Source organism: Danio rerio, chromosome 14, assembly GCF_049306965.1.
Source record: "Danio rerio strain Tuebingen ecotype United States chromosome 14, GRCz12tu, whole genome shotgun sequence".
Lineage (NCBI taxonomy): Eukaryota > Metazoa > Chordata > Actinopteri > Cypriniformes > Danionidae > Danio > Danio rerio.
Genome location: NC_133189.1, coordinates 52,707,501 through 52,734,535, shown reverse-complemented (window position 1 = coordinate 52,734,535; position 27,035 = coordinate 52,707,501). Strand labels below are relative to the sequence as shown.

At 37.2% G+C, this 27,035-nt stretch overlaps 2 protein-coding genes and 1 long non-coding RNA gene across 6 annotated transcripts in view; 2 read left to right on the top strand and 1 right to left on the bottom strand.

Moving 5' to 3' along the window:
* etfdh (electron transfer flavoprotein dehydrogenase) overlaps window positions 1-12,569 on the top strand; it is a 32,461-nt gene extending 19,892 nt beyond the window's left edge. For 2 of the 4 annotated variants that reach the window (XR_012389486.1, NM_001004598.1), the window contains 4 exon segments: window positions 3,143-3,311; window positions 5,314-5,496; window positions 7,479-7,700; window positions 11,987-12,569. Coding sequence is in view for 1 of the 4 variants with exons in the window: in NM_001004598.1 (NP_001004598.1) it covers window positions 3,143-3,311; window positions 5,314-5,496; window positions 7,479-7,700; window positions 11,987-12,150 (738 nt within the window). In the remaining 3 variants the exon portion in view is untranslated. 4 annotated transcript variants of the gene reach the window in all.
* Window positions 12,570-18,123: 5,554 nt separating this feature from the next.
* The window catches only part of ppid (peptidylprolyl isomerase D), a gene marked incomplete at its 3' end in the record, with an annotated part of 19,978 nt that continues 11,066 nt past the window's right edge, over window positions 18,124-27,035 (bottom strand). Inside the window, 5 exon segments of the mRNA NM_001002065.1 lie at window positions 18,124-18,797; window positions 18,902-18,944; window positions 21,223-21,309; window positions 24,284-24,428; window positions 24,978-25,084. Coding sequence (NP_001002065.1) covers window positions 18,709-18,797; window positions 18,902-18,944; window positions 21,223-21,309; window positions 24,284-24,428; window positions 24,978-25,084 — 471 coding nt within the window.
* Window positions 19,160-27,035, top strand: part of LOC141377604 (uncharacterized) — a 17,042-nt gene continuing 9,166 nt past the window's right edge. The window contains exon 1 of the long non-coding RNA XR_012389994.1: window positions 19,160-19,273. This is a non-coding gene — a long non-coding RNA (uncharacterized lncRNA). The remainder of the gene's footprint in view (window positions 19,274-27,035) is intronic.

Sequence of the window (27,035 nt, the reverse complement as noted above, 5' to 3'; positions counted from 1 at the left end):
CAGTGTGCCAATTTACTTTGAATCTTAAAATACAGTAGGTGACACTTTACAATAAAGTCTGACTAGAAATGTCAATGCATTAAATAAATAGCTATATTATATTTCTATGTTAATGTTAAATAGAAAAACACAACTGAGTTGGATTCAATATTAACTCTGTTTAATAAAACTGTTACGCCCCGTCTAGGGGTAAGGACGTGACATGAAAGGGAAGACTACACACACATTGCTGCTTAAGAAAATATATAAAGATTTTATTTTCACAATGATTTTCTCAAACAAAATTTGTCTCTTTTTTTTTACTTCAGGAGCTGACCAGGCCAAAACAATAAACCAAACAATCTAAGTTTAAATCCCCTCTAAATTCCCTATTTTCAGCAAAAAGAAAGAAAATAAAATACACTTTCTTACCTTACTCCCTTGTCCACAGAAACAATCAATTAAAGAAGGTACAAAAGAAAATGGCGTCAAGCTCTCTTCTTACTATGTACAAATATTTACAATCCGCAAACAAATCCAAAAAGGGGCAAAAAAGCAGAGTAGTCATTTAACAGACAGAGGTCAGATTTTCAACATCAACAAAGCCAGAACTAAAGCACTAAATACTTTCACAGATCTTTCTCAAACACTTAGACAAACTCCAATTCAACAAATCTAACAAACAAACACACTTTCTTTCTATAACCCTAAACACACAACTACCAACCACAAGTGAGCTCAAACAGCTAAACAGAAAGTGACAGAGGAAGAATTTATAGGCAGCCAGGAGTCAGCTGACAAGGCAGGGTGTGGCATCAATTGAAACAGGGGCAGGACCAAACAAAGGAGCAAGCAGCTGCTTCCTGCAGAGAGACACAGAACAACTCCCAAAAATAAAAAGAGCAGAATTAATACATAAATGGACATAACAAAAACAATTGTAATTTTATTGTGAGCTATTTACAATATTTACAAATCACAACCCAAAACAAAACCTAAATTAGAAAGACTGGCACTAAAGCAAAGAAATAATCAAAACCAAGCAGTCTTACTAATATCAAATCCCCTCTAATCTAGTCTAAAAAAACAAAAATGTGAAAAATAAATCTTCAAGGTCCAAGACGTTTTACCTAAACTACACTAACTATCCACTTAACCAAAAATACACGTGTTGGCACTCACCCCTTTCCCTAGTGTATCTCTAGACAGTTGAACTCCTGTGTTGAAATGTATTTCACGTGACCTACTTACCTACCAGTCTTTCTACCAAACCTCTGTAGGGAAACATGAGGAAAGGGAATGAATGATTGCACAGTTAAGAACAAACCAAAATGACAACACAGTGTAAATAAAGGTGAAGACAGACAATGTATCACAACAAAACAAATGGGGATAAAAACACAGATTCAAGCAAGCAAACAAGCACAGAAACCAATAACAAATTGAGCCAACAAAGACTGACAAACTGTTTGCAGTCACAAAATATATACTGAGCTGGAGTGATCTGATTGGCTGAGACCAAAATCAAGTTGCTACTAAGGAAAGAGTCAACATAAGGCAGTTTCAGAATTGGTTGTATCAAGTGGAGGTGAACCAGCCAATCTGAAACAGCAGTAGGAAAAACAAGGAAGTGAACTGGGGTGATGGAAAGAAAAACACAATGGCTGCGTCCGAAACCGCCTGCTACTTAGTAGGTTCTGCATTTGAATTTAAACGTACTACTCTGTCGTTAGAACGGTACGTTCTATACAGTATGAATGTAAAAAGTATGAATGGAATTCGGACGTACTACATCCGCCATTTTGTCATGGTCACGTGACCTACCTGCGTCAGTTGCGTCGCTTCACTTCCATTAATGAATTCGCTCGTGGGATAGCGCAGTGTGCATGGGATGCGCACTCCAGAATCTCGCCGGAAGTAGTAAGACATCCGGGTACTTCTCGCATACTGATTTTCGAATTCTATGAATTCGGACGTACTACTTGGCTCGCATACTGATTATAGTGTACTATATAGTATGGAAGAATGCAGTTTCGGACGCAGCCAACGATACACATAATACAAACATAAATAACCAATACGTGCTGACACGAAACACCCACAGTCCAAAGACATGCGCTATAGGTGAATTGAATAAACTAAATTGGCTGTAGTGTGTGAGTGTGTGTAAATTTGAATGGGTGTTTCCTAGTGATGGGTTGCAGCTGGAAGGGTATCCACCGTGTAAAACATATGCAATAATAGTTGGCAGTTCATTCTGTTGTGGCGACCCCTAATGAATAAGGGACTAAGTCGAAGGAAAATGAATGAATCAATGAATGAATAAATGTGTTTTGAAGGGCCCACTATATCAAATATTGTGCTAGTTCATTATTACGATCCATTGACTTATTGGACATTTGTACAAGTCAAAATTATTATTCCTCCTGTTTATTTCTTTTCCCAGTTTCTGTTTAATAAAGAGAAGATTTTTTTATTTCTCACACAATTTATTACACATTTCTAAACATAATAGTTTTAATAACTCATCTTTAATAACTGATTTATTTCAGCCATCATGACAGTAAATAATATTTTACTAGATATTAGAAATATTAATATTTTTCCCAGAGATTTGTTGCGGCTGGAAGGACATCCGCTGCGTAAAAACTTGCTGGATAAGTTGGCGGTTCATTCCGCTGTGGCGACCCCAGATTAATAAAGGGACTAAGCCGACAAGAAAATAAATGAATGAATGAATGAATATTAATATTTTACTAGATTTTACTTCCATACAGCTTAAAGTGACATTTAAAGAATTAACTAGGTTAAATAGACAAGTTAGGGTAATTAGGCAAGTCATTGTAGACAATCAAAATAAAATATTGCTTAAGGGGGCTAATATTGACCTTAAAATGGTTTTAAAACAATTAAAAACTGCTTTTAAACTAGCTGAAATAAAACAAATAAAACTTTCTCCTGAAGAAAAAAATATTATAGAAAATACTGTGGAAAAATTGCTTGCTCTGTTTTACATCATTTGGGAAACATTTGAAAAAGAATAAAAAAATTGAATAATTTAGACCTCAACTGTATGTTGGCATATGTCTACTTCAAGGCATAATATTCTTCCTTTTTCTCCTGTCTCTTTTAACTTCTCACATCCACAATTTCCCCCCTCCAGTCAATCCCTCAGCTGACGTTTCCAGGCGGCATGTTGATCGGCTGCAGTCCAGGCTTCATGAACGTGCCCAAGATCAAAGGCACACACACGGCCATGAAGAGCGGCATGCTGGCGGCCGAGACCGCCTTCAGCAAAATCACTGATGAGAATCTGCAGTCACAAACCACAGGTAGCCGACCCACACTTCTATGCAGATTAGCTGAGGTGTAACTCACAGGATATTAAACATGGTCTTGGGACATTAAGGAGGACATGCAGTTGAAGAGCTTACAACTTCTAGGCTTGACCCAGAATATTTCTGAACAGCTCCTGGATATACATTTATATAGTTTATTTCATCTAATCGACTAGCATGATTTAAGTTTTTTGTTTTTTTTTGATATGCTGCTTTTGCAAATAAACACTATTAGTATAATTCTCTTTCTTTAGAGAAATAATCAGTCAGCTGACCGTTGAGTTCATAATCAATGTGTTTATGAATTACGCTGACAGTGAGTATTTTAGTGATTAATCTAATAACACTAGCTCTGGTCTCTGTAAATAAACTGGCTGGAAATGTGCAGGTTTTTTATTAATTTTACTTAGGCTTAGTCTCTGATTTATCAGGGGTCACCACAGTGGAATGAACCGCCAACTATTCCAGCATACAGTGCATCGGGAAAGTATTCATAGCGCTTCACTTATTCCACATTTTCTTATGTTACAGCCTTATTCCAAAATGGATTAAATTAATTTATTTCCTCAACATTCTACACACAATCCCCCATAATGACAATGTGGAGAAAGAGTTTTTTAAATTGTTGCAAATTTATTACAAATAAAAAACCTGAACAATCACATGTACAGAAGTATTGACAGCCTTTGCCTTGAAGCTCTAAATTGAGCTCAGGTCTGTTTCCACTGATCATTCTTGAGATGTTTTACTGGAGTTCATCTGTGGTAAATTAAGTTGATTGGACATGAATTGAAAAGGCATACACCTGTCTATATAAGGTCTCAGGGTTGACAGTGCATGTCAAAGCACAAACCAAGCATGAAGACATGAAGACAGGATTGTCTCGAGGCACAAGGCTGGGGAAGGTTACAGAAACATTTCTGCTGCTCTGAAATTTCTAATGAGCACAGCCGCCTCCATCATCCGTAAGTGGAAGATGTTTGAAACCACCAGGACTCTTCCTAGAGCTGGCCGGCCATCTAAGCTCAAGGATCAGGGGAGAAGGGCCTTAGAGAGGTGATCAATAACCCGATGGTCACTCTGTCTGAGCTCCAGCGTTCTTCTGTGGAGAGAGGAGAACCTTACAGAAGGACAACCATCTGTGCAGCAATCCACCAATCAGGCCTGTATGGTAGAGGGGCCAGACGGAAGCCACTGCCCGCCTGGAATTTGCCAAAAGGCATCTGAAGGACTCTCAGACTAAAATTGAGCTCTTTGGAGTGAATGCCAGGCATTACGTTTGAAGAAAACCAATCACTGCTCATCACCAGGCTAATACCATCCCTACAGTGAAGCATGGTGGTGGCAGCATCATGCTGTGGGGATGTTTTTCAGCAGCAGGAACTGGATGACTAGTCAGGACAGAGGGAAAGATGAATGCAGCATTGTACAGAGACATCCTGAATAAAACCTGCTTCAGAGTGCTCTTGACCTCAGACTGGGGCGACGGTTCGTCTTCCAGCAGGACAGTGACCCAAAGCACACCTGCAAAATATCAATGCTGTGGCTTCACAACAACTCTGTGAATGTCCTTGAGTGGCCCAGTCAGAGCCCAGATCCAAAGCCTATTTTTTACACAGTGGATATCAGCTGCAACCCAGTACTGGAAAACACCCATACAGACTTGCATTCTCTCTCTCTAACTCACACGCACACACAGACACACACACACTCATACACTACAGCCAGTTTAGTTTATCCAATTCACCTATAGCGCATGTGTTTGGACTCGAGCACTCGAATCAGCAGCCTTCTTGCTGTGAGCTGACAGTGAGCCACTGAGCCGCCATGTGCAGATTAATGGCATCTAAAATATAACAAAAATCTCTTTCCTATATTCCTATGTTAACAACATTTTCTGCATTGGTAGATGCATCTGGGATCCGATTATAGAGTTTAAACATGGAAAAAGTCTGATTTTCACCTCTGCTTTAAAGATGTTTTGTGTCTCTGTTAGGTCTCTATATTCCTGAATATGAGGAAGCTTTGAAAAAGTCCTGGGTTTGGAAGGAGCTGCGTTCGGTGAGGAACATCAGACCATCCTTCCATACGTACTTCGGCCTCTACGGTGGGATGGTCTACACTGGGATCTTCTACTGGATTTTTAGAGGAAAAGAGCCATGGACTTTAAAGCATAGCGGTGAGACATTTATTATGAAAAAAGGTTGTTTTAGATCAGGGGTTCCCAAACTTCTCAGCCTTTGACCCCCAAAACAGCAAAGTGACTCGTGACCCCCAATATGCTCCTGAGGTGGTTATACATATAAAAAAAATGTTTTTGCACTGGCAAGGAATGCAGCAAAATATGAAAGCCATCAGATAATTACAAGTACGCATGCCAATATTGTACAAAAACCCACTCTGCCTTGGTCATTTTCAAACTTTTTGAAAGTAATTAATAATGTTCATGTAAATTCAATAATTTATTCATTTTATTTTAAAGTATGATCTGACCCTATTCATTTTCAGCTCTTCCTTATAAACACAGTATCAAAACAAATACATTAAAAAGAACACTTTGCCCCCAGTAAACTTCCACAACAGGCTTTACTTCCATAAATTGAGTGGCGATTTAAAAAAAAAAAAAAAAAAAAAAAGTCTGTTTTTCATTTAATTTTGGAGAACACCACTCAGAGATCATCCTCCATGTTCAGTTGTGGCCTGTGTTTATTTTTTACTGTATGTGAGTGATGTAAAAGTTTAACTTCCTGCCATAAAATCTATCTGCTGTGTCTTTTATATAACCTAATCACCCCAGGGGTCACATGCATGTTGTTTTTTATGTAACTAGTAACTACTATTTTTATTTTCTGTAGTTTATGGATTAAATATGTTAATTCTAATAGTTAATAAAATGAATATGATATTTGGAAAGCACCAAATGAGCCCACCAACCCCCCACCACCACCCTCTCTCATATAGGGTCAGATCATACTTTAAAATAAAATTAATAAATTATTGAATTTACATGAACATTATTAATTACTTTCAAAAAGTTTGAAAATGACCAAGGCAGAGTGGGTTTTTGTACAATATCGGCATGCATACTTGTAATTATCTGATGGCTTTCATATTTTGCTGCATTCCTTGCCAGTGCAAAAACACTTTATTTAAATGTTGATTCAAAGCATAGAAATACAGGTTATACTCTGACATAACCAAAGACATTCTCTGTCATTTTGGTCATTATAATTCAGGTTAGTTCACAATAGTCCATTTTAGTTCACAAAATTAAAAATTAAAGAACAACGGAAAAATCAATATTTCAAAATTATTGGCACCACTAAAAATTCCTGAAACCTAAATACCTCTAAAAAGCACTAAAGATTTATTTCTGTGTTTCTTGTTTTGCTAGTCTGTATATAATTAACTGTGTTATGGCTACAAATTAGACCAACATTGTGATACAGGTCTTAAATTTAAATCATAATAATCTTAAAAAAGGTTTTAAATAATCTTAAAGGTGACCTATTATGCCCCTTTTTTAAATGCAAGATGTAAAATAAGATGTGATATAAAATGTTAAATAAGTCTCTGATGTCCCTAGAGTGTGAATGTGAAATTTTAGCTTAAGAGAGCACACAAATAATGTTTTAAAACTCTTTAAAGCTGACCCTTTTAGGCTTTGGTCCAAATTATGTCATTTGGGTGACTGTCTCTTTAAATTTAAATGAGATTGTGCTTATTTCAAAAGAGGGCGGAGCTACAAACGTCTGTGTGTCAGCATAGTGGCAGTTTCAAAAACAGGACTAACTCCTATGCTAATGAGGGAGACATGGTTACTAATGAGTCTGGCTTTCCCCCTCTGATGGCATGTACAAAGGGAGAATGTCAACCAAAGTGTATCTGCAGACTGTTTTTTGGCGATGGAAAATAAAATTAATAGATTTTAACCATTATTAACAGGTTATATTCAATGACTGTTGCCATACAACTGTTTTTAAATGCCTTAAAAAGGTGATTTTGCATAATAGGTCCCCTTTAAATTCAAGTTGTAAATATGAGTGTTTTCAAAAAGCAGAGAAAAATGAGATTTCATATACATCCAGAGTGTTAAATATGCGATTATCCGTCATCAGTCTTTATTGTATTTCTAATGATAAACAAATTGTTGTCCTTTAGGCTCAGACTATGCTCAGCTGAAGCCGGCAAAGGACTGTTCTCCCATCGAGTACCCCAAACCTGACGGGAAGATCAGCTTTGATCTGTTGTCGTCTGTGGCTTTGAGCGGGACAAATCACGAACACGACCAGCCGGCTCATCTGACGCTCAAAGATGACAGTATTCCTGTTAGCAAAAACCTTGCCATTTATGACGGTCCTGAGCAGAGGTTCTGTCCCGCTGGTATGCACTAATGCACACAGATTTCAGAGGGGTCCAGGTTTAAATACGAGATGATCAAAACCTTTTATTTTGAGATGCTAAGGGTCTACAGTAATCAACATTTGAAGTGGGTCAAAAGTTTATCAAAGTTGTTCTCAAACCAGTGGCGGTTCTAGACCAGAGTAACTGGGGGGGCTGGGCAGGGGCCACTTGTACATTTAGGGGGTACACTTTAACATACATCACAAACTATTTAATTATTTAAAGTCATTATTTTATGCATCACTCTGCAGTCTTCATAAACATTCATTCATTCGTTTTCTTTTCGGCTTAGTCCCTTTATTAATCTGGGGCCGCCACAGTGGAATGAACTGTCAACTTATCCAGCATTTGTTTTAGGCAGCAGATGCCCTTCCAGCTGCACCAAATCACTGGGAAACACCTATACACCACAGACAATTTAGTGTACCACCTGTACCACATGTTTTTGGACTGGTGGGGGAAACTGAAGCACCCGGAGGAAACCCACGCCAACACGGGGAGACCATGCAAACTCCACACAGAAATGCCAACTGACCCAGCCGGGGCTCGAACCAGCAACCTTCTTGCTGTGAGGCGATTGTGCTACCCACTGCGCCATAGTGCTGCCCTGTCTTCGTAAATAAGCTAATTAAATAACCTAAACTCAAAATAATCTTCCATGTTCATTTATTTGACAAGTCACTTTGTATTGTTGGATAACACATTTCTACATCAAGACTCATTTTTACACCTGTAAACTTTAACAGATGCAGTTGAAGTCCATTTTTTGCCTTTCCATTAATTTAAAATACAGTAATGTTTTCCAAGTGATCTAAATCAAACCAAGGAGATTTTTACAGTATTTCCTATACACAAACATTCTTCTAGAGTCATAATAAGTCTTTTTTTTTTGTTTATTTCTTGAATAAAAGCAGTTTTAGATTATTTTTTTATTTAAGTCAGTGTTATTAGCCTCCTTTTAATAAGTATTTACTGTGTATTTTTTAATTGTCTATACAACATACCAGTTAAACAATAACTTGACTAATTATTTCAACTTTCCTAGTTAACATAGCCTAGTGAAGTCTTTAAATTACACTTTAATCTGATTCAAAGACTATAGAATAAAGGTACTTTCATCTGAATACAACTATCTTGCAGAATAACTAGTAAAATATATGCACCGACTGTCACCATGGGAAAGATAAAAAAAGTAGTTATTAGAAATTAGTAAGTTAAACTATTACGTGTAAAAATGTGTTGTAAATAAATCATGTGTTAAAGATTCGTGCTTTATGTCACGACTGAAATCAAAAAACGAACTAAGGTAAAACTGAACAAGTTGAATATGACTTTACGTGACTGAAAACTAAACTGGATTACTGTGTTTCATCTGTTCTCTGTCTTGCAGACTGTTTGTAAGTTCAAGACTGCATTTCCTAACGTAAAACTATGTAACTTACACTTAATCTCTGCACAATAGCCTCATGCATAGCCGAGGACTTCCTCTATTAAAAGTGTTAAAATCGCTATTGAAAACAGAAGTCTAATATCATCAACAGTGGACATTTTGATAGTGTTTCACAACATGAACATGACTGAAGTTTAATCTTATTACCTGTGTCAATTTGGGGGTTAACTTCTAACGAATGCGAGAAACTGATGCGCGCAGCACCGTAACTGACAGAGCGAGAGCGCGCGAAAGCAAACAGAGCGAGTGCGTGCGCCACCGATGGCTGATCTTGTTTCTCCGTGGCGTTTAGACACAAAAATATGCGTCCAAATTTAGGGGGGCCAGAGGGGGGGCCAAGCTTGTTGACACGGGGGCACCGGCCCCCCCTGTCCCCCCTTTAGAACCGCCACTGCCTAAAACTTTTCAACAACACCCATTCCTGTCTGTGGACAATTTTGAAAAGCTTTTTGATCCACTCCTAATGTCAACTACTGTAATCTGATTTAATGATCTATTTCGACCCGATAAAGAGTTAACCAGAGAGATACAGTACAAGCTGCACAGAGTGATTACAAGTTATAACACACAATTATATGCATATTTTCCAAGAGAATGCTAGAGGAAATGAGGCGACAACCATTTTATTCACACTTGCAGGTTGTGATCTGGTCCTTATATGAACTGTGTACTGACAGTCAAGGTCTGACAAAGTCCTATACATTAATATTCTTTGCTGATCCTTCCTTTAATAACAAACGGCGGGCGAATCCCGAGTTGCAGGGAAGGTTATTCTATTAATCATCAGAAAAATGACAGGAACAAACACAGCACAAGGCTGGCTTGGCTATGTGATTTTGTTGTGAAAATGAACTTTAATGAGTGATCGCTCATCTTCAGTCATGATCAATCCCATCCCTGCACTCTGCTAGTGGTTTTAAGTTTTCTCGGGTCTTGCACTTCATATATGGCGATATTTCATATCAATACCAACGCAAAATGGCAATAAATTTGAAATCAAACACGGTTCATTATAAATGACTCAAAGTCAACTCTTATTTTTGAGAATCAATAGTTTTAAACACAGTGCACTTTCAGATTTAAACCTTAGCTGGATGTTTTTATTCACTTAGAGTTGTGTTACACACTGCATGGAAGCTCATTCAAGAAAAAAAAACAATAGGAACTCTTTAATGGATTCAACAATGGTTAAAGGTGCTGTATGCAAGTCTTTGACTCTTCTAAAGCATAAAAATATTATAATATGTTTGCAGATATTTAAGAAGCATGCTCAGTGAACATTCTTGTTTATCTGAAAAACAATGCTGAAGTCAGATATTCTGCTGTAAAAATGTGCTGGAATGTCTGTTTTTTTTTTTGTTTTTTGTTTTTTAACCCACCCAATGCCAGTTTAGCCAATTATATTTCAGCACCCCGGGTTGCCTTCATGGAAAACAGCATATTTTATTCAATCAGTCATGAAGGAACTGAAATGCGACCTCTGGTCTACTCATTCAGTAGCACAGAGTATGCTCTCACTCATCAAATGCTAAGGTTTATCATCTAATTAATACATATTAAACCTCTTTAACATGATTAAATGTAGATGCTGAATCACTGACGTGTTGGTTTGCACTGAGTCACAGTTTTAAAAATTTCATTTTAAACGTTTTTTTTTATTTTCAAGATCTGAGGAGAACTATCTGCTGCTGCTTTCAGTAGTATGGCAATAAATGTCACTTAAAATAGCATTCAAACTCGCATTATTAGCCATTAACACTGAATAAAGCACATGAGGTGTACTTGAGGAGATCATTGTCAGCTTATTCTGCTTTTCAGCTGCAAGAAATAGAAAATATTCAATTCAATAATTTAATTCAGTAATTGCTTTATTGGCATGACAAATGTTACAGATGTATTGCTAAAGCATTTATAAAGTTTACATTAAAGATAAAAAAACATACATATATATATATATATAAGCAGTATCACACGAGTAGCAGTGCGATATGGCTGTATATCGGCACTGGTGGAAGGCGTGCGTTGCCCTAGGGGCCTTAGTGCCCCCACCAGTTCCGATATACAGCCCTATCGCACTGCTACGAGTGAGATATTGTGTTTATACAATAGTTTGACGGCATAATTGTGTATATAAAAACAAAATCAAACCTGAAGAGTCTCAAAAACCCTTTTGTATGAGGAACTACTTTCTTCCAGATTCAAATCATAAGCTGACAGTTAAACAGTTGAGGGTGCATCTTTTAAACTTTAGATCTGTAGTGTCTGCTTTTTGCCGGTTGTATGTGGGCGGAGTAATACACAAATGGTAAAGAGGCTGTACGGGTGCAGATATTGCAGAATATCGCACGGCTATCAGCCAATCAGATTTGTTATATATATTACAGATATATATATTTATATAATTTTAGGAAAAAACAGTAATAAAAATAATATATCCAATATATTAATATATAAATGATCTATTATAAATTATAAATTATTTCTATTATATGAATTTTAGGTTTGGATTAGAACAAAAACTTAATATATAGGAAAATATTAATTCTATTCTCTCTAATTAATTCTATAAGCCTCTGCTTTTATATAAAACACGACTCAAATCAGCCTTTAGACTTGATAGTCAGGCACATTTCTGTTGGTGACGTCCATCTGGCAACCTGCTCTTGCGTGTGTTTTGAACCTGAGTGCAATACCTAGTTCAACCCCTGGGTGTCAGGCTTACATACCGCACCTTTATGCTCAAACTAGGGGAGTCGTTAAATGTGCCTAAAAAAGCATAGTGTTTCTTTAACACACTGTTTCTCCTGTCCCACAGGTGTGTACGAGTATGTTCCTCTGGAGACGGGTGATGGCATGAGATTACAGATCAACGCTCAGAACTGCGTTCACTGCAAGACCTGTGATATCAAAGACCCAAGCCAGAACATCAATTGGGTGGTGCCCGAGGGCAGCGGAGGACCAGCATACAACGGCATGTGATTTCAGTATTAACACAGCGTTTTTATTACCGTCACTGGGGCACAACACACAGCTTCACAATCACTTCGCAAAACTTTCAGGGCTAAAGCTTTTAAAGACTTCAGAGAGTCGCTCTGATGTGCCTAAAGGAACAGAATGTCCTCGTATCCTCTCTGATACGAGCTTCAAGTGTAATTACGTAAAGTGGCTTTGCATTTTTCAGGTTTGAGTTCAACGATTTGAAAGCATTTTATATATTTAAATATATATACAACGTCTGTCTTAGGAATGTGTGGTAGAAGACTACAGATAATGTTGGATTGACAACCAGTGGACGTTTTAGCTCACCGTGACGCGGTTAACTGTGAACTGACAGTTTTGTAAATAATATTGTCAACGGTGGTTACTGTAACTGGTAGAAAATAAATGAATTGTCTGAATCTGTTGCTTTGTTTTCTGTAAGGGTGCACTGCGTTTTTTTAATTTTTTTATGGTCAGTTCTGATTTTTGTTTTTCATTGAGCGCATGTTTTAACCCCTTATGCCGAGTTCAGACTGCATGATTTTCAAAGTAGTGGCCTCACAGATGTTTTCACACTGCATGACTATCTGGGCTAGCATGTGTTTACACTGCAAGATGGATCGACGACAGGGGTTTCACACTGTATGACTTAACAAGAGGAAGAATCACTGACAACTTTGTCTTGGTCCACAAACTACATCTCACCATACCTGTCAACCTTCCCATTTTTTTCTTGGGATTCTCCCGTATTTTACAGTTCTATCCCGCTATCATCCCGTAAGGGTATTTTTTCGTATTTCTCCCGTATTTTCAGTCTTTCTCTAAAGGGTGGCATTAAAGGGCCATGAAACCCCCTCGTTTCAGCAGGGTGTTTTCACACCTCTACTTTGGAAAAAGTCAGAAAAGTGGGCGTGTCCAGCTCTGTTTAGGGGGGAGTGTCGGAGGAACTAAAGTGGGAGGGTGTGGGAGTGTCTATTTGGGCACGGGCGAGTTTCAGAGTCAAAATACACACACAGGAGAAAGTGATGGTGTTTAACCTACATGGACATCTGTAGTCGAATTATTTGCCAAATTATTAAATGGTGGACTTTAACTGCAGTTTGGCTCTTTCATTCAGGGAATTCATTCATGTCCCTCGCGGCAAACAAGATATTTGATTCGAGGATCTGCTCTAAGCATGTATTTTTCATGCAATGTTTGATACCGCACGGCGAATGAGAGAAAAAAAAAAACTGCATTTCCCGGAAACTTAGATGCACACGGCAGATAGCGTCAGAAAGCCGCGTGTGTTATTCCGGTCACAAAATGCGGTAAAAACCCTACACGAGGTTAAAGTTTGGTTGTGGTGCTAACATGTTTACACTCGGTGCAATAGTTAACTTAGTTCGATACGAACAAACTGAATAAACAAAGAGCGCTGGTCGCTCACTTACCAAATCTGTAGACAGGACAATCACCAGCAACTAGAGCCGCGTCTTTATGAAGAGGAGACTACAAGCGAATCCGGATCTCAGCGTTTGCAGATGAGAACAGCTCTCAGGTAAACAATAATCCTCCTTAAACACGTAAGTTATTGTTGTCGCGCGTCGCGTACACTGTAATCCACACGTGAGTCTGAGCTCTCACAGAGAGAAAATTAAAACGAAACTTAACTGCAGCAAACTATAAAAGCAACACTTCATGCTTGTTTTTCCAACACAACGTGGTGTGTCTGTAGTCTAAGCACGGTGACACTAATGAATATTAATGAAGTTGCACAATAGAGCGCGCTGATTGGTTTGAACCAAGCCTTACTCATGCATGAATGCAACACACTGGCACAGACGCCCAGTCTGCACGCTGGAATACACGCTATTATGTCATGACCGTGACGCAGCTTCAAAAATTCGTTTCTAACCGGAAGTACGAATTTGCTTAAAAATAACGCAAAAACAACCAATTTACACTTTTTAGTGAAATATATGTGTCCTAATAGTGTTTTTAGCAGTGTGGGACACATATAAGACTGTCAACAGCTCAAAAAATGTGTTTTGGTGTTTCGTGACCCTTTAAAGAGCCGATCCTCCCTATACGCAACCCATACCACCGAACCACTAGGGGCCGCCCTTTGCTTTTAAAGGGTCACAAAACACCAAAACGCATTTTTTGAACTGTTGACAGTCGTATATGTGTCCCACACTGCTAAAAACACTATTAGGTCACATATATTTGTTGTTTTTGCGTTATTTTGAGCAAATTTGTACTTCCGGTTTGAAACAAATTTTTGAAGCTGTGTCACGGCCATGAGATCGTAACGTGTATTCCAGCATGTAGACTGGACGTCTGTACCTGGGAGTTCCTTATTACGTCTCTGAGTGTGTTGCATTCATTCATGAGTAAGACTTTGTTCAAACCAATCAGAACGCTCTATTGTGTATGCGGTGCAACTTCATTATGCATATTCATTTGCATGATAGCTTCCAAGACCAGTTTTTACCGGTTACAGTGTTCAGACGGCAGCGAGACGACACGTTGTGTTGCCAAGTGGGAGAACATGAACTGTTTGGAGATACGGGTTGTCAGTGTTGCTTTTATAATTTGCTGCAGTGAAGGTTTTGTTTTCATTTTCTCTCTATGAGAGTGCAGCTGGACTCACGTGTGGATTACAGTACCAGTACACACGACACTCGACAGAAATGCGTGTCTAAGGAACATTGTTTACCCGAGAGCTTGTCACATCTGAAAATGGTGAAATCTGGATTTGCTGCTCGTCTCCTTTTAATAAAGACGCAGATCCAGTTGGTGTTGTTTGTCCGGTCTCTACATATTTGGTAAGTGAGCGATCAGTGGTCTTTGTTTGTTAATTCAGAGGCAAAGTTAGTTAATATCGTCAGCAGTATTCTTTCAGTGTTTAAAGACGGACTTTATTCAAATGATTTCTGAGTTAATTAAGTGTACGATTTGTTAACATCACTACAATATTCTGGACTGTAAATGCTGCTCTCCCAAGTGCAAACTTATTGTCCAAACAACCAAACTTACCGTCGTTGAGGATTTTCGCCACATTTTGTGACCGGAATAACACACTCCGCTTTCTGACACCACCTACCGAGGGCATCTAAGTTAAGGGGAAATGCAGAGGTTTTATTTTTTCTCTCATTCGCTGTACCTTATCGAACATTTAGGAGTTGCTGGAAGCGTGTATTTTTCATGCAAATCAAATATCTCGTTTGTCACAAGGGGCATGAATGAAATCCCTGAACGAAAGAGCCAAACTGCAGTTAAAGTCCACCATTTAATAATTTGGCAAATAATTCGATTACTGATGTCCATGTAAACACAGTCTCTGTCTTTCTCCTCTGCGTCTGTGTTTGTTTTGCCTCTGTGAAAATCAGCGCGTTCCCAAACCGACACTCCCATTTTTATGCAAATTTTTACGGACCTTTTACGGACCAGAGCTGGACACGCCCACTTTCCTGACTTTTTCCAAAGTAGAGGTGTGAAAAAACCTGGCTTAAACAGGGGGGTTTCTTAGCCCTTTAAATGTGAGTCTGTTCTGTGCTTCCACTTTATTTAGGCATGAAAACATTTTTAAATAAATATAAAAATGGCGGGATTCCCTTCCTTTTCATTACAGGTGCCGTCGCCCCTCCTATGCAATCCTCAAAACAGTCATTTAGCAGTGCGTGACTGTCAGCTGATGTGCTCCATAGTGATAAATACACGCTGTTTCCCAAACGGATTCTGTTTACGCGATTTGAAATAGAGCAAAAGTCTGGGTTTTGGGTGCGTAATTGAACAGACATATACACATAATAATAATAACATAATTTTTTTGTTTTTTCAAACATAATTATATTTTGTCCTAAATGAGTATAAAAAGTTGGAAAAGCAATCGAATGCTGTCATTGTGCATTTTTAAAATGACACCTCTGTTATTAAATGTAAACAAGCTAAAATTCCAAATACATAAGAGATTCATTGGTTGCTCTTTAATCAGAAGGAGAAAGTTATACAGTGAAGAAAGGCTAATGAGATTTGATAGCTTGATTTTATTTCTTTTATTACCTATTAATTTACATTATCTGAACTGTTTGCTAATTTATTTGCTACTAATGTATACTATTTATTTTTTTCATTTGTAAATAATAATAATAATAAAACATATTACTGACGGTTTAACTGTTTATTTACAATGAAACAGCCCCAGAAGAACATATTTAGTAATTTGGAGATTTATCCATTATTATGGTGGGTATATCCCTTATTTTCACAGCCCAGTGTTGACGGGTATGCATCCTACAACCAAACGTAATTTATATTTTGTTATTAACCACATGATGAGAAAGAAGCCTTTAGTGGGTCAGAAAATGTGCTTTTGTTCACTTGGCTTTTGAAGGGAATTAGCAATTTTTCCTTAACTTTTTCTTGTTGGACCTGGTTGTGGTAGATGCTCAGATGACGCGTCAAACAGACAAAATTTGAACTAGTTATCACAGACAAAAGTGAAGAAGAGGGTTGGGTAGTCGCGAAAGTGAACAGCGGACGGTGATCAGTAAAATGAGGTGCCGGATCAGATTTTAGAGATTCCGGATCTGGCGCTTTCCTCCACAAATTAAGCCCTTGGCCTGATACTTATATGTGTATATATAATGTTTATATAGATTCTATATATATATATATATATATATATATATATATATATATATATATATATATATATATATATATATATATATATATATATATATATATATATATATATATTTATTTATTTATTTATTTATTTATTTATTTATTTATTTATTTATTTATTTATTTATATATATAGTACAGATCAAAAGTTTAGACACCTCATTCAAAAAGTTTTGTTTATTTTTATGACTATGAAAATTGTAATTCAAACTGGAGGCATCAAAACTATGAAGGAACCCATGTGGAATTAAATACATCACACAAAAAAGTGTGAAACAACTAAAAATGTCATATTCTAGCTTCTTCAAAGTTGCCTTTTTTTTTTTTTTTTTGCACTCTTGGCATTCTCTTGATGAACTTTAAGAGGTCGTCACCTGAAATGGTCGTCCAACAGTCTTGAAGGAGATGCTTAGCATTTGTAGGCCCTTTTGCCTTCCCTCTGCGATCCAGCTCACCCAAAACCATCTTGATTGGAGGTCCAATGACTGTGGAGAACTTGACTCAATAACCCTTACACACCCTGGAAGTGTGTTTGAGGTCATTGTCCTATTGGAAAAATAAATGATACAGAATGCAAACCGGATGGAATAGCATGCTGCTGCAAGATGCTGGTTCAGTAAATCCCCGACAGTGTCACCAACAAAGCACCATCACACTTCCTCCTACATGCTTTTGTGCTCTGTGGCATTGACCTGGTCTCTAATCTGAGCTGCTGGTAACCGGCGATTTCTGAGGGTCACTCGGATGAACTTAACCTTTGCAGCAGAGATGACTCTTGGTCCTCCTTTCCTGGGGTTTTTGTGACTGCACTTGGGGACACTCAAAGTTTTCCCAATTTTTCAGACTGACTGACCTTCATTTCTTTGAAGTAATAATGGCCCCTCGTTTTTCTTTACTAAGCTGCTTTTTTCCATTTGTTATGTATTTAATTTGACATGTGTTCATTCATTGTTTTGATGCCTTCAGTGTGAATCTACAATTTTACTAGTCATGAAAATAAAGAAAACTCTTTGAATGGGAAGGTGTGTCCAAACTTTCGGTCTGTACTGTAAATGTGTGTGTGTGTGTGTGTGTGTGTGTGTGTGTGTGTGTGTGTGTGGGTGTGGGGGTGGGTGTGGGGGTGTGTGGGTGTGGGGGTGGGTGTGGGGTGTGGGGGTGGGTGTGGGGGTGGGTGTGGGGGTGGGTGTGGGGGTGTGGGGGTGGGTGTGGGGGTGGGTGGGTGTGTGGGTGTGTGTGTGTGTGTGTGTGGTTTAACAGCTTTATTTTTTGAAGGAAAATAATATTTACATACAACAAAAGTTAACCCAAGCTCCGCTCCCCAAGATCTGAACATCCCACAGCAGCTTAACACAATAATTAGGGTCAAATACAATCCCGTTTACCAACTTTGAGAAATGATTCCAATGCAGAAAAATAAATAAGACTAAGTCAAGATCTTTTTAGTGAACTGGTTCACTTCTAGTTCTTTCAGAATGCAAACACACAAAACCGTACACTGAAAACGTGTTTTATTTCACACAGTTAACATGGCAAATTTCCATCTCACACAAAAAAAACAACCTCCAAACATTTCATCACCAGTCAATACAGTGAATAAACAGCAGTTGAGACAAATGAACCCAAAAACAACAACAACGAAGAAATCTTGAGTCAGACCATTTCTTGCGCAGGAATCAATAGCAATATCTGTCGATCGATCGCCTGGCTAAAAACACACTCAAACTTTGTTCCTTTACTCACAGACAAAAGCTTTTATAACACACAGTACTGATGATACAAATCTCTCCAAATTACAGCCCCGATCTGTCTCCTCTCTAGACTAAGTGCAATGTAAGTGAGCATATTCAGGTAGGTTGTGTGTTTGTGAGATCGCTGTGGTTTCCTTCATGCAAACATTTTGGCGTAAATCTTCTTTTCTTTCTCCTTTTCTTCCTTCACTTGCTGCTTGACTTTATTCATTTCGTTTCCAATTGCTAGAACAGAAACAATTTCATTATAATTATTTACATTTTTAAAAAAAGCAACATGCTACTATTATTTAAAAAGCAAATTGAGGACTTATCGAGAGCAGGTTAACCTTTGTCTTCTGGTGCAATCTCATGTGCTTTCTTCAAGTCAACCTGCAGTTTGAAAGGAGGAAAGGTGAGTGCTGTAAAAATTGAGCAGTTCAAGAAATGTCAGTGCTAGACTAATTGGTCTTAATGATGGATGTATTAAATGTTCTGAACTTTGAACATGTCTTTGTTAAGAGTTTTTCAGTTCACTAATTGTGATTTAATTACATCTGCTCCTGAATTAAATTTAAAATAGATGTATAATGCGTGCTCTTTTAAAGCCTTAAAGCTGCAATTCAGTCTCCAGGTGGATGGAAAATTGGCAGCGTATCCTTCATAACCTCTTCCTTTGTGCTCCATGAATGAAACGCACACGGGTTTGGAACAGAATGAGGGTGAGTCTGAGTTTTCATTTCTTTGATGCATTTAGGGCAGTGGTTCTCCAACTCTTTTGAAACACCTCAAATTACTAAATCAGTGGAGTTGATTCATTAAGAAACCAAACAAGTGATTCCCTTTATGAATGGATTATTGATGTAATTATCGCTGACGTAATTGTTTTGTTAAAAAAAATAATTAATTCCAAAATTAAACAGCTCAAATGAGTCAATCAGAATGGCTGATTCTTTAAGAATCTAAACAAGTGATTCCTTTTATAAATGGATCATTGAATCACTGATGTAATTGATTTGTTCAAAAGCAGATTCATTCAGAAACAAACACTCAAATGAGTCAATCAGAATAGTTGATTCATTTAGAAACTGAACAACTGATTTCCCTTATGAATGATTCAATGAATCAATTAAAAAAACAGATTCATTCAGAAGGAAAACACCTCAAATGAGTCTATCAGAATATCTGATTCATTTAGAAATTAAACAAATGACTCCCTTAATGAATGGATTATTGAATCACTGACATAATTGATTTGTTTAAAAACAGATTCATTCAGAAAGGAAACAATTCAAATTACTGAATTAGAAGAGTTGATTAATTAAGAAACAAAACAAGTGATTCCTTTTATGAATGAATTATTGATGTAATTATCACTGATGTAATTGATTTGTTAAAAAAAAGATCATTCAGAAATTAAACCGCTCAAATGAGTCAATCAGAATGGCTGATTATTTAAGAAACTAAACAAGTGATTCATTTTATAAATGGATCATTGAATCACTGATTTAAGTGATTTGTTCAAAAACCAATTTATTCAGAAAGAAGCACTCAAATGAGTCATTCAGAATAGCTGATTCATTTAGAAACCAAAAAAGTGATTCCCTTAATAAATGGATTATTGAATCGCTGACATAATTGATTTGTTCAAAAACAGATTCATTCAGAAAGGAAACAATTCAAATTACAGAATTAGAAGAGTTGATTAATTAAGAAACCAAACAAGTGATTCCTTTTATGAATGAATTATTGATGTAATTATCACTGATGTAATTGATTTCTTCAAAAACTGATTCATTCAGAAAGGATGAAACCTCAAATGAGGTGATCAGAGGAGCTGATTCATTTAGAAACTGAACAATTTCCCTTGATTTCCCTTATGAATGGATCACTGAATCACTTCAAAAACAGATTCCATCAGAAGGAAAACACCTCAAATGAGTCGTTCAGAATATCTGATTCATTTAGAAACTAAACAAGTGATTCCTTTAATAAATGGATTATTGAATCACTGACATAAATGATTTGTTCAAAAACAGATTCATTCAGAAGGGAAACACCTCAAATAACTGAATCCGAAGAAATGATTCATTAAGAAACCAAACAAGTGATTCTCTTTATGAATTGGTTATTGAATCATTGATATAATTGATTTGTTCAAAAACAGATTCATTCAGAAAGGAAACCCCTTAAATGAGTCAATCAGAATAGCTGATTAGTTTAGAAACTAAACAAGTGATTCGCTTTATGAATGAATCATTGACTTGAATTGATTTGCTCAAACAACAGATTCATTCAATAATATTGCTCTGAAATGCACAATTATTTTTGTTGGTGAAACAGAAAGAACTAAATATTATATGCATATTATTACTCCGTATGAACTTTTGCACTCCATATTCCTCAACCATCTTATTTTTAAAAAACATAAAACCCCAAAATGGTTTAAAATGTTTTCATCTGAATTATCGGCTCATTCTACCTACATCTTCATCACACACTCTATGCTTTTTGATTTTCTTTTTCTTAAAATTAGGGGTTTTTTTTTTCTTATAAAAATTGACCATATTACTTTGCATAATGTTTAAACTAAAATGCAGATATAATCACTAACATTAAGCATTTAGCACACCTCTATAATTATGTATTTCTGTCAGTGTAGTGTTGGTACCATGGCTTTGTTGAACTCTTTTAGGCCCTGCCAGGCCTGAGCTCTCCTGAACAGCGCTTTAGTGTTTGTCTGGTTCAGCTCCAGCACCTGAGGAAAAAACAAATATACATTTATATATATGGATTTACAGACATGGACAAATGCTGGTACCCTTCAGTTTTGTCAATGCCAGTTTCATTAGTTTGCCCATGTTAATGCTTTTGCTAAACCACAATACAAAAGCATTGTCTTATTTTCATTAGATTATTTTCAGTCATGTTTTATTATTTATAACAAAATTCAGTATTAAGCTTTTTTAGTGACAAACAATGTGTTCACACAATACATTTGAAGTCAGAATTATTAGCCCTCCTGTTAAATTTTAATTCTTTAACATGTTTTCCCCAATGTGTGTTTAATGGAGAGAAGATTTTTTAAAATTAAAGCTTTTTTAGGCCTTACCTAGGTTAACTGGGGTAGTTACACATTTTACACTACCTGACAAAAGTCTTGTCGCCTTTCCAAGTTTTAGGAACAACACATAATAACTTGACTTCTAGTTGATCATTTGGTATCAGAAGTGGTTTATATGAAAGGCAAAGGCCTCTAGATTACACTTATTTTACCAAAATAAAATTCGATCATGCCTTGACTTTGAATTATTTCATTAGGACAGTAAGATCTGACTTTGCTTAGACAAAAGTCTTGTCACTTAACAGAAATAATGTCCAGTGTAGAATGTAAAGTCCTGCAGCAGAGGAGAAAGAATGAATATTGTGTCTGACTCCATCATGAGCTTGGAGGACTGCATCCATACATCTCTGACATGACTCAAATCACTCATTAATAGTCATCTGGAATGGCAAAGAAAGTGTTCTTGCAGGACTCCCAGAGTTTATCAAGAGTCTTTGAATTCATCTTCAATGCCTTCTCCTTCATCTTACCCCAGACATGCTCAATAATGTTCATCTCTGGTGACTAAGCTGGCCAATCCTGGATCATCTTGACCTTCTTTGCTTTCAGGAGCTTTGATGTGGAGGCTGAAGTATGAGGAGGAGCGATATCCTGCTGGAGAATTTGCCCTCTCCTGTGTTTTTCTGATGGAACGGGCAGCACAAATGTCTTAATACAGGGGTGTCAAACTCAATTCCTGGAGGGCCGAAGCCCTGCACAGTTTGGTTCCAACCCTGCTCCAACACACTTACCTGAAGGTTTCAAACAAGCCGGAAGGACTCAATTAGTTTGATCAGGTGTGTTTAATTAGGGTTGGAACTAAACTGTGCAGAGCTGCGGCCCTTTTGGAACTGAGTTTGACACCTGTGTCTTAATACCTCAGACTGTTGATGTTGCTATCCACTCTGCAGATCTCATTCTACAGAATGTAACCCCAAACCATGATTTTTCCTTCACCAAACTGGACTGATTTCTCTGAGAATCTTGGGTCCGTGCTGGCTTCAGTAGGTCTTCTGCAGTATTTGTGATGACTGGGATGCAGTTCAACAGATGATTCATCTGACAAACTTTCTGCCACTTTTCCAAATGATCAACGAGAAGTCAAGTTATTATTTGTTGCTTGAGTTGGCTAATAATTTTGACCTTGAAATGGTTTTAAAATTAAAACTGCTTTTGTCCAAAAATAAAACAAGACTTTCTCAAGATGAAAAAATATTATCGGAAAGACTGTAAAAAATTCCGTAATGCGATATAAAAACAATACATACTGCATAGGAGGGTGAATAATTTTGACCTCAACTGTATATAGAAACTAGGGTTGTAACGGTATGAATATTTTACGGTATGATAATCGTCTAAAACAATACCACGGTTTGACGGTTTCGCGGTATACGGTATGTTACAAATGTTACAAAATAATAGAACAGTGAAGCAAATTTGACTTTTTCCAAATAATATATTTTCAGTTACTATAAACAACACCACTTACAATGAACAAATAAAAAAAATAAGAAAATAATAAATAATGTGTCAAAGTCCAAATAAAGTCCAAATAAACATGGTGCAAATCCTCGGTAAAAAAATAGATATAAATATTTACTATACTAAAAATAGTTACATAACGAAACTAGATTCAATATGGAACATCCTTAGGTTTTATGTGCCAGCATGGATATGGTTGTCTGTGGATATGGATTTGGATATGGTTGTCTGCAATGCAGACAAACAGCTGCACCTTCATTTGCGTCTTTTGAAAACAGCAAGAGCAGCAGTTCGTCTTTGCTGTGTCACTGTTTTGTCATGTTTCTGTGCTGCTGTGCATGCAAAAGTACTTAGTATGAAAATTATTTCATGCAAAACTTTTCTTTTTGCGTTTTATTTAGCCGCACATAAATGTTAACCTATCTGTCATTCCGTGTTGTTCAAAACGCTCTTTGTTGTTCCACAAACAAAAGTGAAACCTATGCTTATTGGTTGTGATATAGCGAGTTTGAACCAATCTGGGCATGGAGGAGGGACAATGCATCAATGTATCATGTCTGGTTTGTCCGGAGACACAGTGACGAGCGTTTCTTTGTCAAATCAGCGTTGTCAAATTTTGATGACGTAACCGCACTGATTCCGGAGCCTCTGAAGTCCGCAAATATTATGTGACATAGCACTGCTGAGATTCTCTTCTTTATGCCAATCTTTGAATTGTATGAATCGGATCAGCGGATCAAAAGTTATTAAACATTTAAGAGCAATACTTATTTTTAGCCGCGGGCGGCTGTCTCGGTCTTTAAGGGTTAAAACCGTTGATATGCAATTGTTCATGGTATGATAATCGTGCACGTTCAAATCGTGGTAGACCGTCATACCGGTATATTGTTACAACCCTAATAGAAACATCACAATTGCCCCACAAACCAGCAGAAATGATTCTTTTGCAATCCCCTTTAAGAAATCCAATTCAACTGTTGCCTAAATACAGAGTCAGTATTTCTGCTGATCTAAAAACAGCCTGGTTATTTCAAGAGGACTGAACAAGCTGAGATATGTTGATATAAAACATCAAGGCCCTTTGCTGCTCCTATCCTCTGACCCCAATGCAACTGGCCACTGTTCAGCAGCTCGATGCTCCCGTTACCTCATCACAGCTCTCGATGGCTTCTTGCCAGAGTTTGAGTTTGAGTTTGCAGGCAGCCGTGTTGAGAATGCAGCTCAGCGCTGTGGGCTCCAGCTTCTTCTGTGAGCTGTCGTCGTCTACGATGTTGCCACACATTTCTAGATACCTGAAGAACACAAAAAGAGCTTTGATAATGTTGTGCTTTAATAACTATCCAACTCTTTCCTGCACTCGATGACTGCGTTTCAAATTATGAGTTGCACTTGTTTGCAGAATTTTTCTCATTGAGGCGCCACGTTATGTGTAGTTAGGACAGTGTAAAACAACATCTGATGGCATAATTGAGTTTGTTTAATGGCATCATCTGTTGAGCCAGAGTCACATTTCATTGCTCTTTATTTTGACAATTTTATGTTTATATTTTGAACCAAAAATTTCACTTAAAGTGAAAGAAAAGCAGGCAAATGAAGCGCAGAGAGATGTCACAGTGGCAGATGTTTATAACAGCGTTCACTGTTGATTAAACAGAGAGAGATCCTGCATATCAAACAGGTGCTCGCAGGAAAGTCATCATGACACGAGTCGTTTTGATGAAAGAAAGCTCTATTTAGAACCGTCTGACACATTGAATTGAAGTGTGAAAGGCTGTCTCTTTAATTTCATGGTGGAAGTGTAACGTAATAATGGCTATAATGCAAACTCGTCAAGTGTTCACCTGAGAGCTTTGGAGTATTTCTTGATGGCCGACTGCCAGTTTTGAGCCTTGAAGAAGTTATTGCCGATGTTTTTCAAATCCTCTGCCACAGACAAGACCTTGTCTACCTAGAAGGATAAGAACACAGTTTTTATTACCATGTGAATAACTTTTTAGCTGTCATATTATAGGATATTGTGTTATGTTACATATAATGAGAGACTAATGGCTTTAAAATTAATAGTAGCTTAGTCAAGTGACATTTAAAGATGGATGGATGAATTTACAGATGAATGGATGGACAGATGGATGGATGGATGGATGGAAGGAAGGAAGGAAGGATGGATGGATGAATGGATGGATAGATAGATAGATAGATAGATAGATAGATAGATAGATAGATAGATGGATGGATGGATGGATGGATGGATGGATGGATGGATGGATGGATGGATGGATGGATGGATGGATGGATGGATGGATGGATGGATGGATGGATGGATGGATGGACGGATGGACGGATAGATGAATGAACAGACAGAAAGATAGATAGATGGATGGATGGATGGATGGATGGATGGATGGATGGATGGATGGATGGATAGATGGACTGATAGATGAATGAACAGACAGAAAGGTGGATGGATAGATAGATAGATAGATAGATAGATAGATAGATAGATAGATAGATAGATAGATAGATAGATAGATAGATAGATAGATAGATAGATAGATAGATAGATAGATAGATAGATAGACGGATGGAAAAGATGAATGGATGAATGGATAGACAAGATGAATGGATAAATGGAAGGAAGGATAGATATCGGACGGACGGATAGACCGATAGATAAGACAGATGGATGGACGAGAGAGATGGATAGACGGATGTACGGACAGATAGACGGACGGACGGACGGACAGACAGATAGATAGATAGAGACAGACACAGATGGATAGACACAGATGGATGGATGGACAAACAGATACATGGATCGACAGACGGACGGACGGATGGATGGATGGATGGATGGAAGGACGGAGAGACAGATAGATGAACAGACAAATAGATAGACAGATAGAGAGATGGATGGATGAATGAATGGATAGAATGATGGTTGGACACACAGATGGATGGACAGACATAGATAAAGGGATAGATAAGACGGATGGATGGACGGATAGATAGACGGATGAACAGATAGACAGACGAATGGATGGATAGAAGGATCGATAGATAGAAAGATAGATGTGTGCAAGTTTAATACCTTAATATAAACTAAATAAAGCTACATTTTCAAAACGTCTTTTTTTACGTCAGAATTAGATTTTATAACTCGCAAGTTCACTTGACAATTATGAGAAGTCAGAATTATAGGTTTATGTCTGCCAATTCGGACTATCTTTGCTCAATTAAGGGTACATATCTCACAATTCTGTCTTCATAACTAGGAAAAACGATTGTGTATCTTTCAATTCCGGGGGAAAAAGTCAATAGTGGGCTTATTATCTTATAATTGTGACTTTCTTTCCTGCATTAACAAATTATAAAGTCGGAATTGTGCGATATAAATTTGCAAAACATGTCTTTTTTATGTCAGAATTAGATTTTATAACTCACAACTGCAATATCACATCCCACAATAATGAGAAAAAAAATCAGAATTGTGAGTAGAAAAGTCAGAAAAATGAGTTTATGTCTGTCAATTCACACCATTTGTCCTCAATGAAGAGTATTTATTGCACAATTCTGTCTTCGCAGCTACCAAATGTAAGTTAGTATCTCACAATTCTGAGGATAAAAGTCAATTGTAAGATAAAAAGTCAATCAACTTTTTATTTTCTTAATCAGTGCTGGAAATAATATCCATAATAGGTCACACTTTACAATAAGGTTTCATTAGAAAACTAATTATGAACAATACTTGTACAGCATTCATTAATCAGTTCACCATTTACTAATACATTATTACCATCCAAATTCATGCCTGTTAACATTAACGCAGTGTGTTAACATAAGCTAACAATGCATGACTGTATTTTCAACTAATACTGTAATAAATGCATTGTTCTTTGTTT